Below are 22,940 nucleotides of genomic sequence, written 5' to 3'. Positions count from 1 at the left end.
AGGCAAGAGATGCTTGAGGGTTTATTCTCTTATTCTCAAATTCAATTTTTTCTAATTATTTATCCAATTAATTGCAGTGTGAGGAGCTGCTTATTGCAGAGCTGCTAATTGCAGTTTGCAGTTTTAAAGTTGGAAGGAATGCGTTTTCAGAGTCCTCTGTTTTACTGGGGATCAGGCGTCTTTCAGGGTCCTTCACTAGCAGCTAGACTCTGGCGTTAGCAGGGTCTTTCGCTGCAGGGTAGGCTCCTACTGCTGAGTGTCTCAGCTAGGAATTTTAAGGTCAGGTAATTAATGATGGCTCTGCACAGCTGGGGGTCAGGCGTCTTCCGAAGTCCTTTTGCAATGGCTGGACTCCTTTTAATGTTTATTTAGAGTCCTTTCACTGTTGACAGGATTCCTAACGCTGGTGGGGGCGCTGATGAGTTCAGGACAAGTTTTGCTCTATCGGGTTCTGGTCACGCGATCGCTTTTGTCCTTGGATGGCCGCATGGTTAGTTTGCCCGAAATTATTCCATTTATTAGTGTACTTTTGCAACTTCAGTCAATTATCCTTGATTTATTTTGATTTAAGATTATTTTGCTTCTTCCGTCTCCTAACACCGGGTGTTTGCAGAGCCGGGGCTGTCCTTTTCCCACTTTCTTTTTTGCTTTCTTTTAGGTGCCTGGGGGTGAATTAGGGCTTCATAGCGGTCTAGGTTGGGCTGGGGAAATAACAGCAGCCACTACTGGCAGTCACCTGTGACTCACTCCTTATTTCTTTATTAGAAGCTTTGTTACTTTGTGGGGTCTTAGCTACTCCGTTTCAAGGATTAGCTCAACGAATGGCTCAACTGTAGCTCCAAGCCTCAGAATGCCTTGCTTATGCTGCTTTGGCAGGCTGGAAACACTTACGTTGCAATCGCAGTGGAACCGTGTGGAAATCAATTCAATTCAATTCAATTAATTAGATTTGTATGCCGCCCCTCTCCGAGACTCGGTAATGAAAAATATTCTAATTTGTCGAGTTTCATCTGTAAATTGATCCTGAATAGTGACAGAAGATTCAGTCAAGAACCTGTGGCCTAGAAAACCAAATTGTTTCTTAGCTAAAAGTCATGTTTTTGTAAGGCCATATTCAGAAGTGCCCAGTATATGGTTGTTTTGCATGATTTAGACATTACATTGGAGGAATATTTGCCTTGTTTGTATTTTTTTATTACTCAAACGAGACAGAAATCTAGAACAACATGATCTTGGGTGTGACGTAGATAAGACAATTACTGTGATAGGATAGCTGTACATTTTCTATAGTTTTTTGTTGTCAAGCTTTTACTTTGTTATCAACTTACTACTGCTTTTAAATCTTTACTAATGAAAATCAATCTGAGTGGACTGTAACATATCATAAGCTTGATGCTAAATATAGTCACTGAAATTTAAGTTTGCTTTAAAATTTAAGAAAAAAAATATTGTATAAAGAAGGGAATTGTTAGAATATTTCAGTGTTTATATTTCATTTGTGCATTTTTAGCACTTTTATCAAAGTTCAGAAACCCTATCTCATTTTGTTTTCCCTAAGATTTGCTACCCTTCTTACTTTTTACTGTTCATAGGCCTTGAAAGTAGCTTACTCAGGGAAGTGAGAGAAGGTGTTCATTTCAAGGATATCTTCTCATTAGATAAATTATTCTCAGAGTCCCTAGCATGGGAAGAATATGTTCCTTATAAGGAATGACGAGAGGGTAGAATTGGTTGAATGAGTAAGGGGTGGCATTGTAAAGGAGGAGCTAATCATGGTGTATATAACCTGTGGAGGAAGAAGGGTTCTTTGCAGCTTTACACCTAACAGCTTGCTGTCATCATCATTAGGTGAAGAACAAGGAACTTTATGCAATTGGCTGTTTTCTTGGGTATAAATTTTTTATTGTTTTTCACACCTTACAGAGATTCCAATTTACATACTTCAAATTAAAATATAATTCAATATCAAATGCCAATTTCTTTGTCAAATTCAATTTTTTCTAATTATTTATCCAATTATTTCTGGTATATGTCATTCATCCTGTGCTATCTCCTTTCCAAATGCTATCATCCGGATTTTAGATAATGTTATTTGCTTTCATTTATATTTAAAGTGCTATAGTTATTTAAATTTCTCTTGACTATTTGCTGTTTTTCCTAACCATGCCATCGTGCTTTACTCCCTTTCTAGCATTCTTAGAAAACACATTCCTACTTTCATTTTTTTAAAAAAAACCTCATTTTATCATAGCTGCCCTTAACAATAGAAAAAAAATCCAAATTTACGTCTCTTTAAAAGTCCAGGAAGGAAAGAAAAAAAGTAAAAAAGAATAAAAGAGAAAAGGAAAGGAAAAGGAAGAGCAGAAAAGAAGAAGAAAAGGAAAAACATTATTCATATCGTATCTTAATGTATACATAGGAGGAAGGATTATTATTAGAAATTTTAAAATACATTTCCTACTCAATTCATTTATTTCATTATATCAGTGTGTCATTTCTACTTTAACAAATCAAAATAAATATAAATAATTATTACTCCATTATTTTATGCAAAAAGTATCCTCCATTAAAAAAAAGAAAAAAACCCCAAAATATTAATACTCTTCCCTAATCTAGATATTTTCCACTGCCTTTCTTAGTGTGATAATCTTCCCTAATCTATAAACCCCACTGCCAATCCCAGCGTAATAATCTTCCCTAATCTATCTGTCACTGTCATATCAGTGCAATAATCTTCCCTATTCTAATTGTTTTCACTGCTAAATACAATGTCATAATCTTCCCTAATCTATATATTTCCCTAATCTGTATATTATCCCTAATTCTAAATGAACTCAGTGATAATCTTCCCTAATCTATTGATTTTACCTCTGTTACTTCATCTGCCTTTCCTATATAGTACCTAACATAATTAGTGCTAGTTATTATCCCATATTAATCCTACTCCTGTTTTGTAACTCTCCTGCCTTTTCTTTTCCCCTTCCTCCCACTTTATTTATCAACATAAATCAAATAAGCAATTTATAATTCAATTAATCAGAATAATAAAATAAAAAAGAGAGAAAGAAAAAGAAAGAAAAGAAGAAAAATAGAAAAAAGGTCATCCAAAGATAATCATAATCATTACCAAATATCTCATCTATATTATGTGCAATAATCAAAACTATTTTCAATTTTTTCATTTATAAGCCATTAAATTTTCTCTTATATAATTCTTCCATTTTACACTTTATATCACTTGCTGGTATATTTGTATATATATATATAAGCTCCCATAAGATGAAAATATTTTAAAAGTCCAATTCATTAAATATACTCAATTCTTTTTGTAATTTATAACTTTGTAAGAACAGAAAAAAGAAAAAAGGTGTTTATATCTTCTAGTAACTTTTGAATATTCTTACACATATTTTAATTTTCATAAAAACATTTAATTCTTAAAAGTATTTAATTTCAATGTATATTATTCAAACGGTCTAAATGTAATTTCATTCAAATCAATCAGTCCAATTAATAATAATAATAATAATAATAATAATAATGATGATAATTTATTAGATTTGTATGCTGCCCCTCTCCAAAGACTTGGGGCGGCTCACAACAATAATAAACAGTATACAGTAAAGAAATCTAATATTTAAAAGAAGAAAAAATATCTAAAAGCCCATTATATAAAATCATACAACACAAGCAGACCATATATAAAACTATATAAGCCTGGGAAAAATGTTTCAATTCCCCCATGCCTGGCGGTATAGGTGGGACTTAAATAATTTACGAAAGACAAGGAGGGTGGGGGCAGTTCTAATCTCTGGGGGGAGTTGATTCCAGAGGGCCGGGGCCGCCACAGAGAAGGCTCTTCCCCTAGGGCCTGCCAGGCAACATTGTTTAGTCGACGGGACCCAGAGAAGGCCAACTCTGTGGGACCTTATCGGCCGCTGGGATTCGTGCGGCAGAAGACGGTCTCGGAGGTATTCTGGTCTGATGCCATGTAGGGCTTTATAGGTCATTACCAACACTTTGAATTGTGACCGGAAACCGATCGGCAGCCAGTGCAAGCCACTGAGTGTTGGAGAAACGAGGGTGAACTTAGGTAAACCCACAATAGCTCTCGCGGCCGCATTCTGCACGGTCTGAAGTTTCCAAACACTTTTCAGAGGTAGCCCCATGTAGAGAGCATTGCAGTAGTCGAACTTCGAGGTGATGAGGGCATGAGCGACTATGAGCAATGACTCCCTGTCCAAATAGGGCCGCAACTGGTGTACCAGGTGAACCTGTGTGAACGCCCTCCCTGCCACAGCCGAAAGATGATGTTCCAATGTCAGCTTTGGATCGAGGAGGACGCCCAAGTTGCGGACCCTCTCTGAGGGGGGCAATAATTCCCCCCCAGGATAATGGACGAACAGATGGAATTGTCCTTGGGAGGCAAAACCCACAGCCACTCCATCTTGTCGGGGTTCAGTTTGAGCTTGTTGACACCCATCCAGACCCCAACAGCCTCCAGGCACTGGCACATCACTTCCACTGCTTCACTGACTGGACATGGGGTGGATGATACCTCACCCCATGCCCTTGGATGATCTCACCCAGCGGTTCCATGTAGATATTAAATAGCAGGGGGGAGAGGATTGACCCCTGAGACACCCCACAAGGGAGGGACCTAGAGGTCGACCTCTGACCCCCCACTAACACTGACTGCGACCGACCGGAGAGGTAGGAGGAGAACCACTGGAGAACAGTGTCTCCCACTCCCAACCCCTCCAGTTGGCGCAGAAGGATACCATGGTAGATGGTATTGAAAGCTGCTGAGGTGAAGAAGCACCAGGACAGAGGACAAGCCCCTGTCCTGGGCCCGCCAGAGATCATCCATCAGCGCAACCAAAGCAGTTTCCGTGCTGTAGCTGGGCCTGAAACCTGACTGTTGAGGGCCTAGATAATTGGCTTCATGCAAGGACCGCTGGAGTTGGAGCGCCACCACCTTCTCAACAACCTTCCCCATAAAGGGAAGGTTGGAGACTGGACGGTAGTTATTAAGCACAGCTGGGTCCAATGGAAGGCTTCTTGAGGAGGGGGCACACAAGTGCCTCCTTTTAAGGAGCTGGGAAGGACCCCCTCCCCAAGGAAGCATTGACCATCTCCTGGACCCAGTTCCGTGTCACCTCTCTCCTGGCTGAAACCAACTAGGAGGGACACGGATCCAGTAAGCAGGTGGCGGAACTCATAGCTCCAATGGCCTTGTCTACTTCATCAGGTGTCACCAAGTCAAACTCCCCCCAGACAGGTGGACAACGACGGGCCCCAGTCACGTCGACTGACTCATTGTCAGCCGACACTGCTATCCAATCTATTCATCTTAAACATTATCTTCCTTCCATGGGTTTAGCTGATCAGACTTTCCACGGCAAGAATACTGTCTTTGAACCTATGACAAATGTAATTTCAGTCAAATCTGTTGGCTTGTCTCAGTATAGCTAGGCTATGAAACCTTCAACATCACCAAGCAGAGAATTTTAACAGAGTGTGGATGTGTGATAAAGCCAAGACACAGACTTAGTTAAATAAGTATTATTTACATATAAACAAAATATAGAAACAATCCAGAATAAGCACGAAGCAAATACAGGATAATAAGCACTGAGTAATTACAAGATTAGAAGCACAAAGCAAAACACACCTCCCCCCTCTCAGGCAAAGTAAGTCTGTGTGCTTCGAGCATGTTTTTACAGCTCTACCCTTTGCCATAGCCAAGGCTGACTGGTTGTCCTCAAACAACAACTGGTTTATGGCATTCCACACCGAGATCCATCAGCAATTGCCGGTACACTATTAGATCCGTACACAAAAGTGACAAACTGGCAAACTCGGTTTCCATCGTAGACGTACTGATGTGCTGCTGTCTAATAGATTTCCACGCTACTAAGGCACCTCCAAATAATATCGCTAAACCTGTAGTTGACTTCCTGATCACACTGTCCGAGGCAAAACTAGCATCCGCATAAGCCACCAGTTTCAAACTATCATCTGGCTCTAAAAACAAACTATGATGCATAGTCCCTTTCAAATACTGTAGAATCCTCTTAACAGCCTTCCAGTGATATTCTGTTGGCTCCTTGCTATACCGTGCCAAATGATTAACGCTAAAAGCAATATCAGGCCGTGACCAAAGTCCCATATAAGACAAGCTACCAACCAGCGAACGGTATAGTTCCCTATCAACAGCCTTCCCTTCTGTATTTCCGTGCACAAAGCTACTTTCCATTGGAGTCCTTGCAACCTTACAACTCTCCATATTATATTTTTTCAGTAGACTGTTAATTTTCCTAGCTTGTGACAACTTAAAACCAGTCTTGGTTTTCTCAATGTCAATGCCTAAATAATGGCTAATTTCTCCAAGTTTTCTGATCCTAAACCTCTTTTCCAGATCCCGCTCAATCCTATGTACAGCTTCAACAGACCTAGCTATGATCGCAATGTCGTCTGTAAACAATAACAACATTTCCTTGGAATCTTTTCTATTTCTTATGAACACACAGGGATCAGCCTTACTCTCACAAAATCCCATACCCTCTGATGCTTTCACAATCATGGCGTTCCATTCAAAACCAGATTGTTTCAATCGATATAAGCTTTTCTTAAGCTTCCAACACCGACCCTTGTCATGCTTGACACCAGGCGGAATTCTCATAAAAAATTTATGCTGCAACGGCGCGTGTAGATATGCCATTTCCAAATCAACGTGGTACACACAATACTTGTGTTTCGCAGCCCACACTAATGCTGTCCTCAGAGTTGCCGCTCTCAAACTTGGAGCAAATACCTCATCATAGTCACCCTCCATCTGGGAAAAACCCTGTGCTACTAATCTAGCCTTATACTTCAGAGCACCACTGGACTCAGTCTTAACTTTATATACCCAACGAGGTCCCACCATATGCTCTCCAGGAGGTAACTGTACTTCTTCATAAATATCCAACTCCTTCATGGCAGCTAACTCTTTGTCCATAGCAGCATGCCAATGCCTCTTTTCTTTCTCTGGAAACATTTTAAGTTCTCCATAATGCGATGGTTCACACTTGCACAAGCTACTAAAGCCTTGTTACCTATCCGGCTCTTTCCTAATCCTAGAACCTCTCCTTGGAACAACAACATTGCTAGTACTTGGCACTGGTTCCTGTTTCACTTCACTCTTAACATCCACCGGATCACTTTCACATATACCAGGAGTTTCCTCAGATACTAACTCCTCACTACCTGACCCATCAGACTCATCTTTAGCATTGCAGCTATCTTCCTTCTCTACAAACAAAGGAGACTGAACGATAACTTCTTTCCTTGTCTCTTCACAATGTTCTACTCTATTCCATCCGGTCTGTTCTAGGAACTTGGCACTTGCACTATACCTGCAAACACCTGTATTCTTATCCCAGAACTTAAAAGATCTGTGGTTATTATGATAACCAACAAAATACACAACCTTGCTCTATGTTGCCCTTTCTTTCTGATCTGAGATGGAATATGCACCCATGCTGGTGCTCCAAATACATGAAGATAGCTCAAGTCAGGCTTCCTACCATACCACCTAGTAAATGGTATCTCTCCAGTAGTCGAGTGAACTACATTGTTCAAAACCACATTTGCACATAATAGTGCCTCAGACCACACCTGTCCTGGCAAACCAGAATCCCTAATCATGGTTCTCATCATGGCCTGTAAGGTCTGGCCTCTCCTCTCAACAAATGCATTATGCTGTGGCCTATAAGGCACAGACAGCCTGTGTTCTATTCCACAATCCTTCAACAAACCAACCAATCTATTGTTTGTGAATTCTGTTCCATTATCAGAGACCACACTAATAACCTTTTTGTTCATTTTTCTTTCCACAAATTTCAGCCAGTCACTAAACAACTTATAGGTATCTGCCTTTGTCTTCATTGCATACACAAAACCAAACCTAGAATAATGATCCACAATGCTTAAAATAAACCGTAAACCATCATAGCTAATTACTCTCATTGGACCTATTACATCAACAAACACTAGCTCCAAGATAGCTTTAGTTTTAAATCCTCAATAACGGTTTGCAGGGGTAACCTTGCTTTTCTCTTCAAGGCAAATATTACAATCTACATATTTAGAACATAGTTTAAGTTTGATACCATCAACAAGCCCAATTGTCCTTTTCACCAATTGAAAATTCAAATGCCCCATTTTTCTATGCATAAGATGAATACAATTATCATGAGGTTTTACATTGCTAAGCATGGCATTTGTCTTTGCTTGTTTCTCCACATTAATTACATATAAACCATCTTTAAACTCAGCAACAATTTTACACCCCTCTTTTTCAATAATGCAATGATCATTTGTAAATAAAACAGAGTAACCCAATTTTGTTAGAACATTTACAGACAACAGATTATACCTTGCTTGAGGAATATATAAAGAGAATGCTGTTCCTTTAAGAAATGAACAGTGTGCATTCCCTTCCCCAGAAGCATTAATTTTCCAGCCGTTAGCTAAACAATGCTTTCCCTACTGGCATGTAGCTTCTCAAAACATTTCTTATCATTGACTAAACAATGCGTCGCTCCACTGTCAACAACCCACAAACCATCTTTAACTTTCCTGGTTTGTACATTTCTGGTAGTCACTGAGACCTCACCAGGTTTCTTCTTCTGTTGACAAAACCTTGCGATATGACCTTTTTGTCTACATATATAGCAAGTCCTAACAGATATGTTTTTAGCCACAAAAGTCTTTTGCTGAGGCTTTTCTTCTTTAAACTGCAAACGGTCTCTTCGAAGATTCTCTTCTTCCAACAAACGCCCTGGAACCTCAGGCACAATAAGTTCATCTTTGGACAATTGTAGATGTGCTCCGACACTGTCCTGCACATATCTCTGTCGCAAAATGTCCCAACACTTGGCAGCTGAGCTCTCACCACGAATGTGAGCTAATTGCTGGTCTGCAAGCGTAAGTCCAATTAAATTGTGAGCCTTTAAATTGTCCTGGTTAAAGTCCTTTACCTTCTTGGCATCCTCCTCAACCTCAGTATCCAAGTCATCCAAATTGGGGGGTTCAGCAACAATATCTCACAGTCTCTCACATTGCAACAACATAGTGCATCTTTCAGCCCATATGCTGTAGTTGCTTCCATCCACCTTAGCAATGGAGAAATTATTAGAGGACTGAAATGTTGCCATTTTTCTCTTCTTGTTTCTTCTCCAACAATACTTACAGCAACAACTAACTGTGATACAATGCTGGCTAAAATAAACCACACATTAACAAACCATGATTCTCTGCCACTGGGCCCATATCCAATGTTGGCTTGTCTCAGTATAGCTAGGCTATGAAACCTTTGACATCATCAAGCAGAGAATTTTAACAGAGCGTGGATGTGTGATAAAGCCAAGACACAGACTTAGTTAAATAAGAATTATTTACATATAAACAAAATATAGAAACAATCCAGAATAAGCATGAAGCAAATACAGGATAATAAGCACTGAGCAATTACAAGATTAGAAGCACAAAGCAAAATACAATATAGATAATAAGCACAAAGCTAATACAAGAAGATACGCACGAAGCATAAACACAACTCCCCCGTCTCAGGCAAAGTAAGAGAATGACTGAGCAGAAATGTGCGTCACATCCTCATTTGAGGGATGGAGCACTGGTGCCCTCTAATGCCTAGAATAAGCCTAGAGTAGTTAACAGTTAAAGTGACAGTACACTTTTACAGTGATAGTACAAGTTTAAAGTGATAGTACAAGTTTACAATGGCAAACCCTAACAAACATGTACCCTGTACTAACAAAATCAATCAGGCCAATTAAATCGAATCAATTCAAATCAGTTAATTCAGTTCAAATAATTTCATCTTGAACATTGACTTCCTTAATGCATTAGCTGGTCATTCTTCTGTAACATATTGTATTTAAAACCAGTAGCAAACTGCTATATTTCCTCCGGCCACATGATGTCGCTAGGTGATCAATTCTCCAAGCCTTCTATATGTGGCTCTTCTTTGGATAACTTTAAATGAATCTTTTACTGTAGCTTCCTGTTTTCGTACTTCCTGTCTTACAATGTTCTTTGTTTATAGAGGAAAGGAAAGATAAGAATTCCAAAACAAAAGTTAAAAATTTCAAGTTCCAAAAGGCGAATTTCAAAGAAATCCAATTAAGTAGTTGAAAATAATCTAAATGATGGGCAATTTCGCTATTTTAAAAGCTTTCGCTGAAATGCCACGTCGCACAGTTAGCTGCCTTCTTCAATCTCAGGCCATTTTAACCCCATCCAGCAACCAAGCAAGAAACAAAGGTCTAAAATCCCATTTAGGCATTCTCTGCTTACCATCATAGACAGAAAAACTCTGGCCCCTCTCTGCAAGTAAATCTTTCAATTCTCTTTCCAGATGGAATCATTCGGCTATCCTCCCGGCAATGGGTAGTCTCTGCAGCTATGTCAGAACAGGCATGGCTGCCTGTCTGACTTCACCACAGCCGGTGTGAGACAAGCCAATTCACCCAGCGGGGCATGCCGGCCCCTGCCAGCCGCTGGCAGTGTCCCAAGTGTCACTCTCCCTGCAGGAGAGATCCAGTCTGGTCTAAAAGGCTTAGAACCTCCAGGCAACGGGACTTGGGGACATTTCCCAGGAGAGAGGGAAATATCCCGGTGCTGCAGTCACAAGACCCCTCTCCCCTCCCCAATTGGCAATTTTCTTGAACCCAGCTCAGAATCCAATTTGGTAAGAAAAAAATGTCTAAGAATACAAATATTATAAAGGGAAAATAATATTAACTATTGTATTTTTTGGTGTATAAGACGCACCGATATATAAGACGGACCTAGTGGAGGAAAACAAGGAAAAAAGCAATCTGAACCAAATGGTGTAGTATTATATTGTTTAATAAAATACCAGTGTAGCAGAATACTTTTTACAACCATGTATACTTTTTAAAACCATGGTTACTTTTTACAAATTTCAAACTTGACAGCTTCAAACTTGTGGACTTCAATTCCCAGAATTCCTCCACCAGTCATGCTAGCTCAGAAAAGGGAGTTGAAGTCCACAAGCCTTAAACCTGCCAGGTTTGAAGACCTTTGCACTCCTAATCTCTAACTCAGGTGTCTTCAAACTTGACAGCTTTAAGGTTTGTGGACTTAAATATCTTAAATATGTGTGGACTTAAATATTTTAAATATCAATGTTCAAATATTACCAACATAATCTTCTATTTCCAAATTTCTTAAATATAAATCAGTAAAGTAAATATACCAATTCAATCTCCAAATATTATTTATAATTATTCAGTTCATTACTAAATCATCTCAATTAAATCCATTATCAAGCCCAATCAAAATACAATCCCTCTATCCTTAAAATTTCCTTAAAATCTAATTTTATTTAAGGTAGTTGCCATCTTTGCATTATTAAAAAAATTTAGATTTTTTTCCTTAAAGGTGCCATTGTTGTTATCAAACATATTTCAAGTCCATAAATCTTTCTCCAAATATAAATCCATTTGTAACTCCAATCTAATTATAAAAGAAGTAGTTTTTGTAAAAGTTGAGTTTCTTGCCAAGTTTTATAACCAAGTTATGTAACCATGTCTCTGCAAAATTCCTTACTCCACGATTGCTGTTGCTGTTATTGTTCATGTTTCCACTCCCACTGTAGCTCCAGATGTGAGTTCAAACGTGTCTCTACCAGATAGAATCCAACGTATACAAACTTAGATGCCAATGTCCTCCTCTTCTCATGAAGTTAAGAAAATTATAGAGTCCATCCTTGCAAGATACACAACCAATAAACAGCCATTTGTTAATCCTCTATTAGCTTCTTTTACATATAGAAATGCAAATCTTGAATTGCAGTGCAATAGCTCCTCAAAACAAAAAAATGGCAGACCAAATTCACACCAATATGTTACTTCCTTAAATGCAGAGGGAAATAATTCCGACGAGAAAAAGGACCAAAAAGAAGTCCAAATATCATTCAAATTGAATCGAAGCCAAGTTCCACGTTTTATACAGCCTTTAAAGCTGTTCTAAACTGAAGAGAAAATGTTGGGCAATTTGCTGAGTCATAGCTTTCAATGCACGCCTCCATTATTATGCAGCCACTACGTTCCCATTTCCGGCTTTTCTCTTTCCTTTTTATAAATAATTGTCCAAAAATCTTTTTAAAAGTTTTTAGCACTCCATTCTCACCAGCACACCGCTAGGTACTTCTTCTCTTCACCTATGCTCAAGCTTTTTTTCTCTTCCCAGATGTTACCGTCTTCTTTCCTGCGTTGCATTGCCTTCCTGCGACTATTGTCAGCACAGACATTGCTGTCTGGCCGACTTCACACCACTGCTGGCGCCGAGACAGGCCGGTTCATCCGATGGTGGGGTTGCTGATCCCCCAATCAGATCACCAGCAGCGTCCCCTACGTCACCTCCTGTGCAAGAACCGAGACCCCCAAATGGTGGGGATTCAGAGCTACCCTCATGGGAGCAAGGGCAGCTCCGTGTCATCGCGGCCATTGACCCCGCCCATCCCCTGGACTTCAACTCCCAGAATTCTTCCACCAGTCATGCTAGCTCAGAAATGGGAGTTAAAGTCCACAAGCCTTAAACTTGACAGGTTTGAAGACCCTTGCACTCCTAACCTCTAACTTAGGTGTCTTCAAACTTGACAGCTTTAAGACTTGTGGACCTCAACTCCCAGAATTCCTCAATCAGTCATGCCAGATTCGGCTCTCCTCCTGGTTCTCACCCCCTCCCACCCACCCCACAGTTCATATTCACAACTCCTTCTGCTCTAGCTGGACTTAGAGTTGTCATTGCTTTGCAACGGCATGACAGCTCCAGGCTCTGAAGACGTAGCAGCCACGAGTGGGAAGTCAAGCCCATCTGAGGAAGATCTGAGGAAGGCTACGCACCTGGGATCGGCTGGAGTGTAATTTCTGCTGGGAATGGCTAGCTTTCCACCAGGTTCTTTTCTTTTAAAGAGAGAGAGAGAGAGAGAGAGAGAGAGAGAAAGGGGCGGGCAAATAACCAGCTTCTGTAGAGAAAGAAATGTGTATCTCCCATCAATTGCAGTGTAATTCTGTCTTTACACTGCCATTGATGGGAGATACACATTTCTTTCTCTATAGAAGCTTGTTATTCACCCACCACATTTTCTCTCTCTCTCTCTCTTTAAAAGAAAAGAACCAGGTGGAAAGCTAGCCGTCCCCATCTGAACTCACATCCCAGCCGATACCTTCCTCAGAGCTTCCTTACATTGCAAGTAGAGCAATGGAAAACCCCCCGTAAATGTGTATCTCCCATCAATTGTAGTGTAAAGACAATACAGTAATTATAAATTATTTTTAAAATGGTAAAAATTTAAATATATCTGAATATAACAGTTTGTGTATTTTTAGAATGAAATATGGAGAAAACTTCAAAAAAGTCATTTAAGGATAGTTTGGAAGATATAAAAGAACGAATGAAAGAAAAGAGAAATAAAAAATGGGCAAAGCTGGGTAAAGCAAACCAAGTTTTACCTATTAACAGTAAAATTGCAGGTAAGTATTTTATTTTTCTCTTTTCTCTCCTCTACCCCCCTCCCAAAATATAATTTTTGAAATTACAATGATCCATCTTTTCTAGATAATTCTGTGGCACAGTTGAAAAATTTCCAAGCAAATAATCGTGCTTTAGCTTTGGCTTTAGAAGAAGAGAGGAGTAAAATGAAGGAAGCACAAGACATCATATTGTGTTTAAAGAGAGAGTATCAGAGCTTAAAGTTTCAGAATTTTGACTTACAAAGAAAGCTTAAGTTACAGCAAGAAAAACAACACGCTGAGGTATTTGTTTTAATATGGTTTCAGAAAATCAAGTATAATTTATTTTGATATCATATTGTTTTAATTAACTTATTTTAATTTTTATGTTCAAAGCAGCTCATTGAAATACCTTTTATATCGATTTTGTTTTGAAATAGAATGGATTTAGGGTAGTGAAGAAGATTATTTCTAAAGTTGTTCAAGATCTACCCAGTGCAGATCCCTTAAATGATATATTTATTGCTGATTTTGTAAGTTTTTTTATTCTCCTCTTTGTATGTGCATTTGTAAGTTCAGATTTACAATGACCTACTATAGTTTTAATGAGCTGGAGTGGCACAGCAAGTAGAGTGCTGTACTGCAGGCCACTGAAGCTGACTATAGATCTGTAGGTCAGCGGTTCAAATCTCACCACCGGCTCAAGGTTGACTTAGCCTTCCATCCTTCCGAGGTGGGTAAAATGAGGACCCGGATTGTGGGGACAATGTGCTGACTCTGTTAAAAAGTGCTATTGCTAACATGTTGTAAGCCGCCCTGAGTCTAAGGAGAAGGGTGGCATAAAAATTGAATGAATGAATGAATAAATAAATAAATAAAATTATTTTACTGACATTTCTCTAGTAGAATTCCTCTTACTGATCTTTCACAGTAAATTGATCTACAAAGTACAGTTGGAACCCATGTTTATGCATAGTTCTCAAATATTGTATCTGACTCAGTTACGAATACCTAATAATGTTTTTCAACATGTCTTTAATTTCTGTAGAATGCAATTCAGTATAACTCTGAACATGAGGAATGTGATTCTGGAAGTTTAAAGAAGCCTGATTCTTTGTAAGTATACTTTATAAATTTAGTTGTTTAAACAAAATAATTTTAAAAATCTGTTTTAAGAATGCATAAAGTGTTTCAATCAAGACTACAGTGTATAAAACCAATTAATACCAGTTGACACAGTGGATTCACATCAACATTATAAAAGTATAATAAAAATTACCTTATTTTTCAATGTATAAGACACACCGGTTTATAACACGCACCTAGATTTTATTTTTATTTTTTTAAATTTTTTTTATTGATTTTATAATATAAAAACACACACGCAACATATAACAAGTGCTCAGTGATTGTGCCCACCACCAGACACACATTCGTACCCCACCACCAATCGGGAGTGTTTCTTGTATAAACCATTTTAACCCAAGAGCAAAATATTTATTTACATATTATACAGCGATTCCAACTTGTTTCTTATAGCTTGATCTCGGATTCTATTTGCCATATATCATCTTACCTTGTCCCATTGTCCCATCAGTTGTCGCAAATCAGTTTCATTAATCAAATTCATCCTTATATCCATAATCTCAAATTGAATGTAGTCCACCATGTACCGGTACCAATTTTCCATTGTCCATTTGGCACGTCCTTCCAACCCAAGACTATTACCGCCTGAGCGCTTTCTATCGCTGAATTCTCTGAATTCTCCTATCTCATTACTTTTAACTAATACTGCCATTTCCTTAGTAATTATCTATCTTATATTTTGCCAAAAATTCTGCACTACTGGGCATTCCCAAAACATATGCATAAACACTCCTTTATCTTTTTATTATTGGATTGTACATGTTGTGTTTATTGTTGTTAGCCGCCCCGAGTCTGCGGAGAGGGGCGGCATACAAATCCAATAAATTATTATTATTATTATTATTATTATTATTATTATTATTATTATTATCTTGGCACTCACACCAACAAATACCTTTAACATTCTGCTGAAAGTATGTGAGTTGAACGGGTGTGTAATATCACTTACCGTATATACTCGAGTATAAGCTGAGTTTTTCAGCCCAAAAAATGGGCTGAATAACACAACCTCGGCTTATACTCGGGTCACTGACAAGTCACCACAAGAGAGCGCCATTGCTTGAGTCAGAGAGAGGAGGCACCAGCCCCACTCCTCCCTCAGCTCCGACGGCGAGAGGAGAAAAAGGTGATGGGAAGCCAGTGAGGTCAGGGGCGGTGGATTCCTGCTTCTGTCTTCTAGCCACCCTCCCCCCCACCTCACCGGCTTTTTTCCCCTCTCGCGCGCCGTCGGAGTTGTGAGAGGGGTGGGGCTGGTGCCTCCTCTCCCTGCCTCAAGCAAAGGAGCCAGCCAAGTGCTCCAACCGCTCCGAGAGGGGGGGGGGAAAGCAATGGGAAGCCGGCGAGGTTGTGTGTGTGTGTGTGTGTGCACGCGCACGTGTGTGTGTGCTTGTGTGCACGCCCGTCCACCCTGCGAAGAATGCCAGCTACCTCTTTGAAGGAGCGGGTGTGTAGCCAAGGTGCCTCCTTTTTCCCTCGCTGGAACCGGGAGGTTTCTTTTTTTACTCCTCACTCCCTCCATGTGTGTGTGTGTATTTGTCAACAAATAAACCCTATCGGAGTCGGCAAGACGGAGGAAGCCCTAGAGCGGGGTGGGGGTGTGAATGAAAGGGAAGCCAAGGCAACGAATTTTAGAGGGCGAGCGTGTGTGTGTGTGTGCATGCCCCCTCTCCCCACCACCGTAAGAAAAGTCAGCTACCTCTTTGAAGGAGTGGGTGTGTAGCCAAAGTGCCTCCTTTTCCCCTCGCTGAAACCGGGAGGCTTTTTTTTTTTACTCCTTGCTCCCTCCCTGTGTGTATTTGTCAACAAATAAACCCTATCGGAGTCTGCAAGACGGAGGAAGCCCTAGAGTGGTGTGGGGGTGGGCGTGTGAATGAAAGGGAAGCCAAGGCAACAAAAAAAAGGGGGAGGATGAATTTTAGAGGGCAAGCGTGTGTGTGTGTGTGTGTGTGCGTGCATGCATGCCCCCTCTCCCCCCCACCGTGAAAAAAGCCAGCTACCTCTTTGAAGGAGTAGATGTGTAGCCAAAGTGCCTCCTTTTTCCCTTGCTGAAACCGGGAGGCTTTTTTTTTACTCCCTGTGTGTATTTGTCAACAGGTTTACCGTAACTATTCCTTGCTCTCTCTGCATTGCCCTTAGTTGGATTAAAAAGGCCCCCTGCTGTCTGATTCTCCTCCCCCTCCTTTGAAAGGATTTAAACTGTTTAAAAAATGGTATTTTGTGGTAGTTGCTGTCCTTGCTTGGATAGGAACTAATTAGGCAAGAGCTAGACAGGAATTCCTAAAATGTGTTTGTGGATCTTTAAAAAGTTGCCTTTCATAAAGTGGGTTTGAGAGCAAGTTTCAATTAACAAGTATGAGGGGAAGCATTTTACATATTTTAAAAATGAGTTTGATTCTTAATAGGACCTGCATATTTAGGATACAAAACCACAAGAGCTGCCTGTGTTTAGCAAGTTTTGCTTGTCTCACTAGTCTGTCTGTCTGTCTGTCTGTCTGTCTGTCTGTCTGTCTATCTATTCTACCTACCTACCTACCTACCTACCTGGTTTTCTATGCTGATAACCTCACAGCAGCTAATGCTGAAGCTCTGTTTGGATATACAGATTTATTTATTTATTTATTTATTTAGTTATTTAGTTAATTAATTAATTAACTGGATCTGTATGCCGCCCCTCTCCAAGGACTCAGGGTGGCTCACAGCATATATAAAAACAGAACAATAATGTAAATCCAATTAATGATGAGATGATGAGAAGGAATCCTGTTTTAAATTTACAGAGCTAGTTTACTGGTTTTCTTTAAAATAAATATTCTCAAACATGTAATCTTCTGATGTTTCAATTAATGTAATTTTATTGGTTTCCATGTTTATAAGTTACCAGTAGCCACTGCATTTTCTAACTTTGGCTTATACTCGGGTCAATAAGTTTTCCCAGTTTTTGTGGCAAAAACTGGTGCCTCGGCTTATACTCGAGTATATACAGTATGTAATATTTTCCTTCTCATTTCCCTAACTTTTGTATGCTTAGTTTTCCTTATATTCTCTACTATATTTTTCATCTCTTGCGCCTCTACTTGTATCTCATTTTGCCACCATTTAATCAATCCTTGGATCACGTCTCTGACTGCACTAACATTTTATATATATTGCTTGCTTGCGCCTTAGTACCCTCACTTTTTTCTCTTATTATTTTCTCTAACTCTATCTCTTACCTAAATAGTGCTTCTTTTTTCTCCCTTTCATTCAGATATTTAAATATTGCATTTATTTGTAGCCATCTTCCCTTACTCAAACCACCATTCTATACAATTTCTACTTGCCTCCCATCCTTCTCATATAACTGTTCTATCTTAGTTATCCCTCTTCCCTTCAACTCTCCTATGACCCTATTTAAATTTGTTTCGTTATCACTATTTACTACATAAAGCGATGACAGTTTTGATTTATATAATCCTATTTTCCCCTGCCATTTTTTCCAAATTTCATAATCCCTTTCATGGGACCTATTAATTTATCTAAGTCGCTACTATTCCACTTTATAAAAATTAATTCTCTATTCTTCATCCCGTTTATCTGTTTTTCCAGTTTCACCCATTTATTTTTGAATAATTGCAGCTCCATTAATCTTTCAATTTGAAATGGTTCCCTATAAAACTCCAAACAAGGAATTCCTCATCCGCCCTCTTTTTCATTCGCTATTAACCACTTTTTCCTTATTCTTGGTGTCTTATCTTCTTCAACCCAATAATTAAGTTTTTTATCCCATTCTCTAAACTTGGATGCTGATAGCCCCCTGACAATACCTGAAACAGGTACATCATTTTGGGTACTATCATTTTCAAGGCTCTTATTTTAGAGATTCTCCTTAGTTTTTTCTCTTTCCAGCTCCTCATCTGTTTCAGCATTTTCCTCCATATTAATCTATAATTTACCCCCTCGATTTTCGCTGGGTTTCTCAATAACCAAATTCCCAGATATTTAATTTTCTTTAATCCTAACTTCATCCCTGATTCTTTCCTAATTTCTATCTGCTCTCTCGGACCTGTATTTAAACACACAATCTCTGATTTTTCCATATTGACCGACAATCCCCATTCCTGTTTAAACTCTTGTAAAATATTTCTTATACCTTTGATCATCTCCTTCGGGGTCTGGGTCAATATAATTGCATCATCTGCAAATAGGTTTAGTTTCATTTCTAATTTCCCTATTTTATATCCTACCCAAGTATTATCTTGTCTTATCTTATTAGCTAATGTCACTATTGCTATTACAAATAACATTGGAGATAAAGGACATCCCTGCTTGGTGCCATTTTGTATTTTAATTCTCTTTAATTTTCCATTTAACAAACAACCACCTCCCTTCTCTATCTTTCTGAATTCCAACCTCCTTCAAATAAAACCCTCTGCTGAATAAGAATCGCCGTACCTCTACTATTTTGCGTTCCTCAAGATTCATATACCCATTTCCAATTTCTATCATTAATCAATTTATCCCTTTCTCCCCGTCCTTTATGTGTTTCTGTCAAAATCATAATATCCACCTTATCTTGCTTAGCCATCCTCAATATCCTGTAATGTTTCAAATCTGATCACAAACCATTCACATTTAAAACCATTATAATACACTCACTCATAATATACAAGAATAACCCTTTTCCCCCTCTTGTTTTGCTCTTGATTTACTTATTTTCCCCTTCCTTACCCCAATCACTCCCCCCCCACCAGGAAGGGGGAGGACAAAAAAAACCCTTGTCCAGTCATGAGGCACTTCTCCTGATTGCATTCCCACCCTGCTGAGCTCCACTTTCAACCACTTTTAAATATAATTAGAGAGAAAAATTCCCCTCCCACCCTCCCTTATCCATTTGAATAATAACTCCTTTTATTTTTAAACTCCTTTTCCCTTTTTCCTTTCTCCCCCCCCCCCCAAGAATAAAAATTAAAATTCCGGAAACATCTCTGGGGGTGGGGGTGGGGCGACAAAATCAGTTTCAACTCTTCACTTCTTTGCTTTCTTCTCACACTGGGTTCTTGTTTTTCTCTTCTCCCTTGTGATGGCTTCCACCTGCCCCATTCATTCCTTCAGCTGCTCCTCCCTTTGCCTTTCCTCTTCGTCTGGGATTCTGCGACCGCTGAAATAATATTTTCCTTCTGCTCCTTTTGGCTCTCCAACTGCTCTGCTCTCCCCTCCTTCTGCTCCTTGTGCCTCGCTTTCTTCAAACTCAATACCCTGTTGATTCAATAGTGCCTTTCCCTCCTCCAGTGATCGTGCTCTAAACATCTTATTTTCTTGGAACACCGAGATGGCAGCTGGAAAACCCCAGGTAAACTTTTTTCACTTTGATATAGACGGCTTGAAATTGGGCGTAAGGCAGCTCTCGCTGTCAAAGTTTCCCAAGAGAGATCTCTAAAACTCTTATGTCGTTTTCATCTTGCTTAAGGCCAGCACAGCTTTTCAAATACTTGTATATCAATATTAGCTTTTTTCTCACTGGCCAAGGCCATAACAATGTCTCTTTGCCTCTCCCAGTTTCTATGTGGAACGCCCCAATGGACACGTAAAATATCGTCAAAAACAACCTGGGTGCCCTGTGCTTTCATCCAACCAAGGATAGCCTCAGTTAATTTCGAGGCTGAAGCAAAATCTGGTCTAAAACCACGCAGACATAAATTTCTTCTCCTTTGGTGGTCTTCCAAATTAGCAGTTCTATATTTCAATTGTTTAGAAATCTCATCCTGACTTTTAACTTGATGTTCTAATTTCTGAATTTTTTCAGCTGCCACATCTGCTCCTTTCCTAACTGTTTTAATATCTAAAGAAAGATTTCCCAATGCAGATTCTACTCTCAAAAATCTTTGCTCAAAGCCAGTAACAATTTGTAGCAGCTGATCCAGTTTTTTTTCAATTTTGCCGAGACTAGGCTCAACCCCTTCAGCCATTTTATTGAGATTTGTTGTACCCATTTCGTGATAGAGAAAGAAGTTCCGTCTTCCCTTAAAACCACATATCTTAGATTCTCTTTGAATTTCTCTGAATGCTCTACACCTCTGCTTTTCTTCATGAAGGATTTATGGTATTTTGAGGGAGAATTCCCCCTTTATTTAATATATCACTTCGGAGCTCGAGACGGGAGCGTCTAGAAAAAACTGACACATGCGCAATCCCACGCACCTAGATTTTAGAGGAGGAAAACAAGGAAAAAAGCATTCTGAACCAAATGGTGTAGTATACTGTTCAATAAAATACCAGTGTAGCAGAATACTTTTAACAACCATGTATACTTTTTAAAACCATGTACACCTTTTACAAACTTCAAACTTGACAGCTTCAAGACTTGTGGACCAACTCCCAGAATTCCTCCACCAGTCATGCTAGTTCAGAAATGGGAGTTGAAGCCCACAAGCCTTAAACTTTCCAGGTTTGAAGACCTTTGCACTCCTAACCTGTAACTTAGGTGTCTTCAAACCTGACAGCTTTAAGACTTGTGGACTTCAACTCCCAGAATTCCTCCACAAGTCATGCTAGACTTGGCTCTCCTCCTGGTTCTCTCCCCCCCATACCCAGCCACCCCATGGTTCAGATTCATACCCTCTTCTGCTCTAGCTGGACTTAGAGCTGGCATCGGTCTGCAACTGCATGACAGCTCCAGGCTCTGAAGACATAGCAGCCGCGAGTGGGAAGTCAAGCCCAGCTGAGGAAGATCTGAGGAAGGCTACGCACCTGGGATCGGCTGGAGTGTAATTTCTGCTGGGGCCCACTAGCTTTGCACCAGGTTCTTTTCTTTTAGAGAGAGAGAGAGAGAAAGAAAGAGAGAAGCGGGCAGGCAAATAACCAGCTTCTCTAGAGGAAGAAATGTGAATCTCCCATCAATTGCAGTGTAATTCTGTCTTTCTTTCTGTCTTTACACTACAATTGATGGGAGATACAAATTTCTTTCTCTATAGAAGTTTGTTATTCGCTCGCCCCCTTTTTTCTCTCTCCTTTTAAAAGAAAAGGACCTGGTGGAAAGCTAGTCACCCCCATCTGAACTCACACCCCAGCCGATCCCAGGTACATATCCTTAGTCAGATCTTCTTTACATTGCAAGCATAGTTCCCTCTAAGCTGAGCAGTGAGCAATCGCTCACTTAAAAATCATCATCAACTCAGAGTTTTCCAAACCTGCCCAGAAGCCGAGAGGGAAAGAGTGAGAGGGAAGGAGAGAGAGAGGAAGAGAGGAAGAGAGAGAAACAGATAGAAAAAAGAGAGGAAGGAAAAGAGAAAGAAAAAGAATGGGAGTAAGGAAGAGAGGAAGAAAATCAAAATCTAGTTTGAAACTAGCTCAACTATTTAAGTGGCATTTTGATATTGATAGAGTTGCCCTATTATGAGCTCACTGTTATAGACACACAGTACAGTATTTTATTTTGAAATTCTCTGAGGCAAAACAGGGTGGGTTTTTTGTTTGTTTGTTTGTTTGTTTATTTATTTATTTATTATTTCTGTGCCGCCCAGTCCCGAAGGGACTGCCGCTCAGACACTATACTTTTCTGCCCCCCCCCCCAAAAAAAAATTAGAGGGAACACTGATTGCAAGTAGAGGAATGGAAAAAACCCTGCAAAGACCTAGGACTTGGAAAACATTCTTCTTTGCAGAGAGTAACAGTGAAAGAGCTTGCAAGTGGGTAAAAGCTGGGAACGTTGTTAGCACCTGGTTAGGGCTGAAAGAAACTTACTCAGAGCAAGTTAGAGTAATTTTTTAAAAATGTGCAGAAACTTAGGGTTTGGAAAACATTCTTCCCAGAGAGAAACAATGAAAGAGCCTGCAAGATAAGAGCTAGGAAGATCGGTAGCAGCTAGTTAGAGCTGGGGGAAAAAAAGCTACATTCAGTGTATAAGATGCACCCTAATTACCAGCCTATTTTAGGGCGGAAAAAGGTGTGTCTTATACACCAAAAATACGGTATATTTATATTGCTACCCTAAGTCATTCATGTCCTAAAGATGAAAAAAGTTAATGCATGTTTCTCCAGTGTAACAACCTGTTTTAACCTAGATATTTAATCTAACCTATCTTTCATAGGGCATTTCTAAGGCATATTCTTGCTGTAGAAGTAGGTAAAGAAGATGCAGATGAAATACAGGATAAACTGGAGAATACAGCTTCAGTGTCTCAGACAGATACAGGTGAGCTATTCCAAAATTAAGTTTATAAAAGTGAGGCAAAAGCTTTAACTATTGTTTAATCTACATATTGCAGATTA

At 39.5% G+C, this 22,940-nt stretch overlaps 1 protein-coding gene across 3 annotated transcripts in view; it reads left to right on the top strand.

The window, feature by feature from the left end:
• Nucleotides 1-22,940, top strand: part of SGO1 (shugoshin 1) — a 49,216-nt gene that overhangs the window by 12,894 nt on the left and 13,382 nt on the right. For all 3 annotated transcript variants that reach the window (XM_070727261.1, XM_070727260.1, XM_070727262.1), the window contains exons 2-5: nucleotides 13,425-13,568; nucleotides 13,654-13,850; nucleotides 14,596-14,663; nucleotides 22,760-22,863. In XM_070727261.1, the coding sequence (XP_070583362.1) occupies nucleotides 13,433-13,568; nucleotides 13,654-13,850; nucleotides 14,596-14,663; nucleotides 22,760-22,863 (505 nt within the window). In that variant the 5' untranslated portion in view covers nucleotides 13,425-13,432. The remainder of the gene's footprint in view (nucleotides 1-13,424; nucleotides 13,569-13,653; nucleotides 13,851-14,595; nucleotides 14,664-22,759; nucleotides 22,864-22,940) is intronic.

This window comes from Erythrolamprus reginae, chromosome Z (genome assembly GCF_031021105.1).
Source record: "Erythrolamprus reginae isolate rEryReg1 chromosome Z, rEryReg1.hap1, whole genome shotgun sequence".
NCBI lineage: Eukaryota > Metazoa > Chordata > Lepidosauria > Squamata > Dipsadidae > Erythrolamprus > Erythrolamprus reginae.
Note: the sequence above shows the minus strand (reverse complement) of the source record. Positions and strands in the feature narration are given on the sequence as shown.